The 10,038-nt window shown below is 31.6% G+C and overlaps 1 protein-coding gene across 1 annotated transcript; it reads right to left on the reverse strand.

Moving 5' to 3' along the window:
• Positions 1–5,774: 5,774 nt before the first annotated feature.
• Positions 5,775–6,595, reverse strand: LOC111894390 (uncharacterized). The gene is made up of 3 exons (XM_023890463.1): positions 6,520–6,595; positions 6,228–6,405; positions 5,775–6,048 (listed from the first exon to the last, which is right to left on the reverse strand). The coding sequence occupies exons 1-3, from the start codon at positions 6,593–6,595 to the stop codon at positions 5,775–5,777; spliced, it is 528 nt and encodes a 175-aa protein (XP_023746231.1).
• Positions 6,596–10,038: the final 3,443 nt, after the last annotated feature.

Genomic DNA, 10,038 nt, shown 5'->3' on the forward strand with positions numbered 1-10,038 from the left:
TGAAACTATGTCAGATTTGGACATTCTTTTTATGTGCGTTCTCGGTTTAACATATACTATGAATTTCGTTTAGATAGCTAAGTCTAAAAAGTATTTTGTCAAAAATTTACTTTTTATGATACGCAAAGTCATGTCGGTTTTGTTGCAAAACTTCGACGGGTCATAACTTCTTTGTTATAAGTTGGATTTCAGCGTTCTTTATATGTACATAATCCTTGTGACATATACTATACTTTGGTTAAGATTATTTATTCTAAGTAATCTTCTATAAAAATCACTTTTAACGCTTATTATCTCTGGATTTATTAGCTCGAATTTGCGGGAGTTAAAATTATATCCTCCTTAGGATGACTACGTCCCGGAATCATCAACGAGACAGGGCTTGTATAATGATTCCATATGTTATCTCTTCATCATAGGTAATAACCGTAACTCTTATGTCCTTTCAAATGGGTATCGAACTCATGGACTTCTTAACTGCTGGTGGTGCTCAATCTTGCACCCACTCTTCGTACTCTATTGGACTTTCAGTTGTAACTTTCGAGTTACAAACTTGATCCTTATTCGTGACTCTTGTTTCTTCTTAAATAGACTTAACATAAGATAATTTCTTTACTTCAGTTATCATAACAGACCTATGGGTCATGTTCTAATCACTTCTCATTGTATGATGCAACTCTTAGACTCGGATCTTTTTGAGTCAGATTCTAGATTGGAATATACCTTCCTTCATGTTCTAATATGATATAATCACATTCTAGCATGTAAAATTTCTAGCTACAAGCTTTTTACCTTAACAATGATCGTGATACTTCTATTGATCGCTTCGATTATCTTTCGCTTCAATCTTCTGGCTTAATTCAGATGCTACATCATTCTTGGTTCTCTAAACCACGTAACATACTTATCTTAGTCGAACTCGATTTGATATGACCACTAGGATCATAATAATAATCATATTCTTAGTCATTACCGAAACGATGGTAATGACAAACATGAACAAAAAGAAATCAATTACTAGCACCTTGGTAACCTCGTGACTTTCCCTGATCCAAGTGCGAGTCCTGTGCTTCCGGCAGTATAGACCTCTACTACCTTTCACACCTACTGATACTCGTACCAAGTATTGCCTCTCACTTCACCAAGTCATTATCACAAAAACTATTTTTAACACATACCAATGTGCCCAAACAATCATAAAATTTTCCCTAGAGTCTACTAGGGCTTCTTCCATGCGTATCTTCGATCATCAATTATGCTTCAACTCGGTTGGTGGAGGAAATACCAGATGATGGAATAACTTGATGGATTTTACCAAAAATCTTTCTTTCTGCCAATCGAAAGTGTACTTCTCTCATACCAGACGTATTATTTATTAGGCACATTCTAAAGGCAAGATACCTCTCTTACAATATTTTCCGATAGGTATTATTCAATGTCATCAACTTTCTTATTTCCTCTATTTGCTCATTCTGGTACGATTCCTTATCATGATGTTCCATACACCGTAATAGTTGCTCAAGACGAGAAATTTAAGATAGAGAAGGTTCAGACGCGTAAACCTCCTTATTACTCTGAAAAGTTACATGTCAGTTCCAATATCATAGTTAAACGTTTAGAAATCTGAATACATAAAATTTCCAAATCCGGTCGGCAATAGACCATAGATTTGATCAAATGATAACAACATAAAGCATATAAGGCATCTTATAGCATAAATCATTTAGCACATAAAAGCAATTTAGGCATATTCCCTAAATAAGTTATTGCTCATGTATAATCAAGCATACTTCCTAAATATAGCACACACTCATCTAACGATCATCACTTAGCATTCTAAGTTTAAGTCTAGAAATCCTACAAATTCCTAGTTCGCTTAAACTAATGCTCTGATACCAACTGTGACATCCCGAAATTCACGGTCATTTTAAAATTTTTATTTATGCTTATTTTAAAATTAGAGTATCATTTTTGAAGAATAATATTGCGAATTTGTACCCAGAAAACATGATAAAGATGTTATCAAAGCATTTTCGAAGAAATGTATTTTTATTTATATTAAAACATTAGGATGTCATCGTCAATACATAAACATAAGCATAACGAGATGTTACAAACCTTACAGTAATTAAACTAGTAGCCTAATACTCCTTGAATCTATTAGCATAATGTATCTTTCATATGGCCACCTGTGATACAATAAACCTGAGTGGGTCAGGTTGGGAAACCTGGTGAGTACATAGGGATTTCAATCCCACGATGTTATATATATATATATATATATATATATATATATATATATATATATATATATATATATATATATATATATATGAACTCGCAATATACAACTTCAACTCATATAAGGAATTTTACCCCACCCCGTCGATCCTCACAACACGGTCCATACTCTCGGATTTAAAATTAACTACTTTACCTAATCTATACTCACAGATGAGGTATGTCTAACCCATGCTCTCGGATTGATGACAGATTACTATGCCCACTCCATACTCCCGGACTAGGGACGAATGACTATGTCTAATCCATGCTCTCGGATTAATGACAAATGACTATTCCCTCTCCATTCTCTCATACTAAGTATGATTGGCTATGTCTAATCCATGCTCTCGGATCAATGACAAATTTTAAATTTCTACCCTCCGTGTATATCTCACCCGTACTCATAAGAAGATACTACCCGATATTCACCTTAAGTAATTTAAGTTTATTCTGTATCCTAAATCATCATATATTATCAAATATGCTCTTAACAAGTATTTCAAGCAATATCAAATATTTCACACATAAACATATATTTAACACTTTAATTAATAATTGTATTAAAATCATGTTCATGAAAGGGACTATGTACTCACACATAAACTATTTACCATATAGTTAACTCTTTACTTAATACTTGTATTAAAATCATGTCCATTAAAGGGACTATGCACTCACTTGATAAAGTGACGACTGGAAATTCGGGCAGCGTTTCGCTTCTAGCCATTGTCTTTTCTGTCGACATAACCTAGTATTATTATCACTAAGTTTTAGTTTATTATTTGTTGTGATTAATTATTAGTCTAGATTAATCATTAACTCAAAGTCTACTTCAATATCTATCAAGTAAGTAACAACCAATTAGGATCATATCGGAGGTAGGGTCCTTTTGGTATACGAAGTATACTAATTGTAAATCCCACTTTAAACACCTCACTAAATCACAACCTAGACATCATCCTCTTAAGTTGATCAATCAGTATAACGACTCGGAATCACTGATAAATCTTGTTTATAGGCTCATAATAACTATATTTAACTTAAACATAAGTTATACTTAAATTAAGGTAAGCATAACTCACTTACAACAAATTTAGCGATGAACCGGGCTCTATACGGGCAAATTTTTTGAGAAGAAAGCTTTTTTTTTCGGGGCTTTCTGGTGATCCGTGACTCGCTTCTAACACCTAGGAGGTGCTAGGGAAAGAAATAGAGGCTTTGGGGGTGTTTGGGAGAGAATGGGTGAGAAAGGTGTGAAGAATTAAGTGATTTGCGTCTTCTATTTATAGGTTGTGACTATGTCAAACATAGGGCGTTCTCTAGCTGAATGTTGGGCGTTCGTTGGCCACGTGTCATAATCTGGTGGCAAGACATGTGGAGGAAGCAGTGGTTTAGATCGTGCAACGTGTCACTCGCTGGTTGTGTCGGCTAAAAATCGATCGATCTAAAATTCGATTTTCGGGTTGTGCACTACTATGCTAATTCTTAGAAAAATCATAACTTCCTCAAACGATGTGAGATTTGGACATTCTTTTCATTTGCATTCTCAGTTTAACATATACTACGACTTTCGTTTAAATTTCTAAGGCTAAAAATTATTTTGTCAAAATTTTACTTTTTACAATATGCGGAGCCATGCCGGTTTTGTCGCAAAACTTCGATGGGTATAACTTCTTCATTATTAGACGGATTTCAACTTTCTTTTATGTACAAAATCCTTGTTACATATACTATAATTTTGTTAAGATTATTTATTCTAAATAATCTTCAATCAAAATTTTATTTTTAACGCTTATTATCTCTAAATTGATTAGCCCGAATCTGCGAGCATTACAACATGTCATAGCGTACATAATTGATCCTATAGCCAAAACATATGGGGATCGACTCATTTTTGCAATTTCATCATCTGTACTAGGGCTTTGATTCTTACTCAACTTGGCATTACTCTGAATATGTAGCTCTCATTTTCTTGGAATTTTCCATACACAAACATTTTAGTACCTTATCTAAGTATGTACTATAACTAACACCAATTAGTATTTGCTTTTTATTCTTTAAGATTCTTATCCCAAGAATATAGTCTGTCTCTCCTAGATCCTTCATAGCAAAACACTTTCTGATCAAAAGGTGTTGGAGTCCAGATCTGAAACGTAAAATGTTCTTGGGACCTAGGAGAGTAATAAAGTTGCAAACTTTATTCCCAAATCACTTCAAATTAATTAAAATGGACCAAAATACCAAACACACTTAGATCTAAAGATAAAATGCAATAAAACTTGGAACTTTATAACTTACAAAGGTCTAGAAGGTAGATAAAGGTTAAGATCTTCAATTACCAAGCTTCAAGGATCAATCTTGCATGAAAACATTGTTCTAAATCCACCAAAAACTCTAAAAATGGATTAGAGAGGAGAGGGGAGGCTAAATCTAGAAAATGGAGGCTAGGGTTCTCCCAAGGGGTTCCAGATATGATGAAGGCTAAGAAAATACCCTGAAACATGAATCCTTACCTTTAAATACCTTGAAAACCCTAAAATGTTGTGGTCTTAGGCTGCACAGTTCTCATGTCATGAGAATATACTTCTAAACTTGCGAGAACAGGCTCCTCACGTCATGAGAATATACTTCTCACCTCGTGAGAACTGGTGTTCACCCAATTTCATTCCAACTTTAAACAATCATAACTTCTTCGTTTCTACTCCGTTTTCAGAGATCTTTATATACACAAAAAGGTATTAATGAGCCCCACAACCCTATCTAATTACTTTTGACTTAGTAAATGTCGAGCTAAAACCATAATCCATACAAGAAACCCGAAATATTACATTTCTCATTTTACCCTTTTACTTCAAAGCACAATTCGAAGGCTATAATCACTCAACCAACATTATCAACATCCAATAAGGTCTAAACCCTATTCCCTTGAAGCCTAAGGCCTTTACTCGATCCATTTAGTGCCCACAATTCCAAAATAAAAAACTTCTCAAAACAGGATGTTAAAACAAAGTTGATATCGATACCCCTAACCACCAGGTTATGGTGAGTAGGCAATCTATCCAAAATGGTTCCCCAAAGATGAATATTAAGTTTAACTGGGATCAACTTGCACCATATTGTCTTGATCACCCTTGTGCTCTAACTTTTGAATCAATAAATCTTCAAGTATTAATAACAATAAAGCCTTCCCCTGGATCAATACTCCACTCCCAGCTATATGGCCTATCAACACACGTAACATGAGAAATTTCCTAATCAAGACTACAAGTTGTGAAGACGTGACGTCGACATCATGAAGCTGATTACTCCAACTCCAAACCCAACTCGTATCAGTCAATCTATCTTCCACCCAAAAATCTTTAACTTGTTCCAGCACAAAAATTCTAGGAAACCTAGAGGATAGTTTTTCATTTACAACCCAAACACCATTCTATAACTGAGTATTTTTTTCCATTTCCAATACGTCTAACAAAATGAGAATGGGGAATTAATTAGAGCAGATCCCAATTATCAAAGGCTTTCACAAGATTAGACCATACCCCTCCCCTCAGTTTTGGGGAAGACAACCCTAAACCATCATGCATACCATCGATATTTTGAATCACCTTGGCCCAAAGCACATCCACCTCTTTATAAAAACACAATCTCCATTTTATACGCAAAGCTAAGTTGAAAGTCTTTAAACTTCCGATTCTTAAACCACCTTTTTCCTTAAAGTTTAGAACCAAATTCCGTTTCACCCAAGGGATTTCTCTTTTAGTCTCACTACCACCCAAAAAAAAGTCGAGAACGTAAAGAATCAAGCTTAGAATTCACATATTCCGGCATCTTAAAGATAGACATATAGTAGATACCTATACTATTAACAATATAGTTTAATAACGTGAGTCTTCCTCCCACCAAAAACAAATTCACCTTCCACTTAGCCAATATTTTCTTGAAACCTTTGAATCACTGGATTCCAATTCACGCCACGGTTCATATTAGCCCCAAATGGTAACCCAAGATATGAGAAAGGGATACAAGCGGGATCATACCCAGTAATACCAACCATCTCCTCCACACAATGAAAAGGAAGACGAATCCTGTAAAAGTAGGATTTATTAAGATTTAAATTGAGGTCTGAAACCAAATAAAAACAATTAGTAATAGCCACCAAATTTTTGATATTTTGTTCATCCCACTCTGTCGAAAATAAAGCATCATCCACATAAAAAAGTTGGGACAACAGAAGACCTCCATCACCAATCACTGCTCCACGAATGATACGATGGCGCACAACTTCTTCTAACCCCACATTTAACCCTTCCATACCCAGAATAAAAAGGAAGGGAGATAACGGGTTGCCTTGACAAAGACCTATTTGAGGCGAGAACTCCTTTGCAGGGCATCCATTAACTAGAATTGAAATTCTTTTTGTTCTTAATTATCTTTCTAATTATATAAAATAATTGTGAAATTTGCCAATTCTTTCTCTTAATCCATTTTTATTTGAACACTTGTGTTGATCTAATGAGTATAAAATAAATAAAAAAACAAAAATTAAAAAGATATTTGATTTCTCTTATTTTATACAATCTAAAGAAGAAAAATGCAATATTTTAAAGAGCTAATAACACAAAGTGATGTTCAAAGTCGAAACTAAAACAAATCACAACCATGTCATGTTTTTTTTACACCATAACCATCTCATTTTATCTACTATGTTTCCGTGATATTTCTAGCCCAGCGGTATCCGGTGTTGCCTTCCATCCTTGATGTTGAGGGTTCAAGTCCCGTCGTGGACATAAGTAGATTTAAGGAGTAGGTTAAATTTGTCGTTTAAAAAAAAGCTATCTCATAAAAAGAGAAAGAAAAAAATTGATTTAAATTATCTTATCATAAACAAATCTATTGAAAATATGTTGATTATTGGTTATATCTTTAAGATTAATTTATTTGTTATTATTCAAATAATCAAACGATTTTATAAAATTATGTGGAAATCATTTTTAAGAATATAAAGAAATATATATACTTCAATGATTATATATATATATATATATATATATATATATATATATATATATATATATATATATATATATATATATATATATATATATATAAAGATAGAGAGAGAGAGAAAGAAAGAAAGGGAAGGGTAATGTGGAACACAAGAATATATATATATATATATATATATATATATATATATATATATATATATATATATATATATATATATATATATATATATATATATATAAGGGTAATACGAAAAACAAAGAAACCCTAAAAATCATAAAAGTACATTAAAAATAATAGTTAGAGCACACACAATTTTTTTTGATTTTATATTATGAAAAATCACAACATTTTTTATAAACTGGCTGAAAAAAATTAAAAAAAATCAAAAACAAAATATTTTGGCTTCTTATTTCAAACAAAATCTCAACGAATTTATAAAAAAAACTGCGATTTTTCATAATGTAAAGTCAATTTTTTTTTGTGATCTCTAAGAGAGAGAGAGAGAAAGAGAGAAATCATATGAGTGTTGATCGTGCATACATGCAAATTACGAAAATAAATAAAAACAATTTTCAAATCTTGTTTTAAGCTTACATATAGCTTAGTTGCACCATTTGTAGAAGATTATGTTTTTGGTGTTGAAAAATGATGAGTTGATTTTGAGTTCCTAATTTCACACATTTTTTTTAACCATATGACCAAAATACCAATATTTTTTCCAGTTTTAAAATCGAAAAAATATAAAATATCTAAATTCATAACTTCATATTGTGAATGCTAAAAAAATAAATTATATATTATTCCGATTCACATTGTGAACTAAGATTTAATATAGATTAACACTATGAATCTGCACTGTGAATGTGAGTTGACCATATATATATATATATATTATATATATATATATATATATATATATATATATATATATATATATATATATATATATATATATATATATATATATATATATATATATATATATATATATATATATATATATATATATATATATATATATATATATATATATATATATATATGAAAAAATTCAATAGAAAACCATTATTAATCAAAAAACTAAAAAACCAATCTGAAGCGTCAAAATTTAAAGCTATCAACAACAAAATGAAGGATTGTAAACTTTTACATTGGATGTACGTGCTCCAGATTATAACAAAACCTACTTTCTTTTTTTCATTTAATTTTTTAGGCCACGTATTTTTTTCGAGAAAAAAAACCGAATATATCATTGTTCAAACAAAGATTCAGATTGTGAATCTGCTTAGATTCTGATTGTGAATCTACTTAGATTCACATTGCAAATCAACTCGGATTCACAACGTGAATAATAGTTAGTCATATTCTCATTGTAATTATGAAAACTAAATTATATGCAGTTCAGATTCACAATGTAAATAATTTTTTTTTTTGATTTTACAAAACTAATTTATTAGTAATTAAAACGTTAAAATATCATAAATGTAAATAAAAAAATATATTTCGATTCATATGTAAATATCATTAAATTAATTTGTGAATCATCAAAGAGTTGAAATAGTAAGTTAATTTTCGTTGTGAATGTTAGAATTTAAATATTACAGTTCAGATTCGTAGTGTGAATCTGAACAAATCGAGGATTTTTTTAATCAATGTTGATGTTAATTAATAGTTGACAAAAAATTGAGATTTTTGCATAGTTAGTTTATTAGCATAAAAATAAACTTAAAAATTGAAAAAAAAAAACAAAACAAAACAAAACAAATTGGGTTTTTTTGAGAAAAAAAAGTTTTTTTTATAATATATCAGCATGGTTCTCGATGGAAAGAGGACGAAAAATTATGAACAACGGTATATTCGTTTTTTTTTTTACAATAAAAAACTTGACCTAAAAAAAATTTAAACAAAAAAAAATGTAAGTTTTCTGTAAAGTGGTGACTATTTTTTGATATAATCCAAGTGTTTGTGAATCGAATGTGCAAATGTACATCGATTCCCTTGACCGTTGATCATTATGATTTCTGACGCCTTACGATTGGTTCATTGATTCCTTGTTAATAAAGTTCGCTATTATCCTCACTATATATATATATATATATATATATATATATATATATATATATATATATATATATATATATATATATATATTGTTAGGAAGTAAAATGAATAACTTGCAAAACTATAAGCAAACAAGACACGATAGTTACGTGGTTCGGTAAAGGTAACCTATGTCCATGGGCATGAGGGGAGTATTCTTTTATTCGGAGCTCTTAAACTGAGGTTACAACTACAATTACACATAGATTCGTTTATGACTATAGAATTCAAGATACAAAATGACCTAACATGCATCCCAATTTATACTTGAGGTATCAGACTTAAAACCCTAATGGGCCAAGCCCATTGGCCCATAGGCCCATGAAAGGTGTCAACCAATTACAATCCGCGATACAACATCTTCTGGAAGATTTTTGAGCATCATAGAGGACTTCATAGCATACTTGCTTCAACAAGGCACAACAAAGGAATCAATATGGCACATCATGTACCATCAGTACCAAGAGGGTCCATGATGGCGCAACATCTCCAGATGGCGCAGCAAGGAGTATGGATAGCGCAATAAGCATCAAGAGTGGCGCAAGAACATCAAACTTTGAGCAACAACATCACTATGACGCAACAGGCACATGCATGGGGAAACAACAAGCCTCATGATGCAAGAGTGAACAGATGGCGCAAGAG

The sequence above is a fragment of the Lactuca sativa genome, chromosome 4 (genome assembly GCF_002870075.4).
Source record: "Lactuca sativa cultivar Salinas chromosome 4, Lsat_Salinas_v11, whole genome shotgun sequence".
Lineage (NCBI taxonomy): Eukaryota > Viridiplantae > Streptophyta > Magnoliopsida > Asterales > Asteraceae > Lactuca > Lactuca sativa.

Coding starts and splice junctions, on each gene's coding strand:
- LOC111894390 (XM_023890463.1), bottom strand. CDS start 6,595: ATGGAAGGGTTAAATGTGGGGTTAGAAGAAGTTGTGCGCCATCGTATC. Junction 6,406..6,519: donor AGCAGTGATTGGTGATGGAG/GTCTTCTGTTGT, acceptor ATTTGGTTTCAG/ACCTCAATTTAAATCTTAAT. Junction 6,049..6,227: donor TGGAATCCAGTGATTCAAAG/GTTTCAAGAAAA, acceptor TTTGGGTGGTAG/TGAGACTAAAAGAGAAATCC.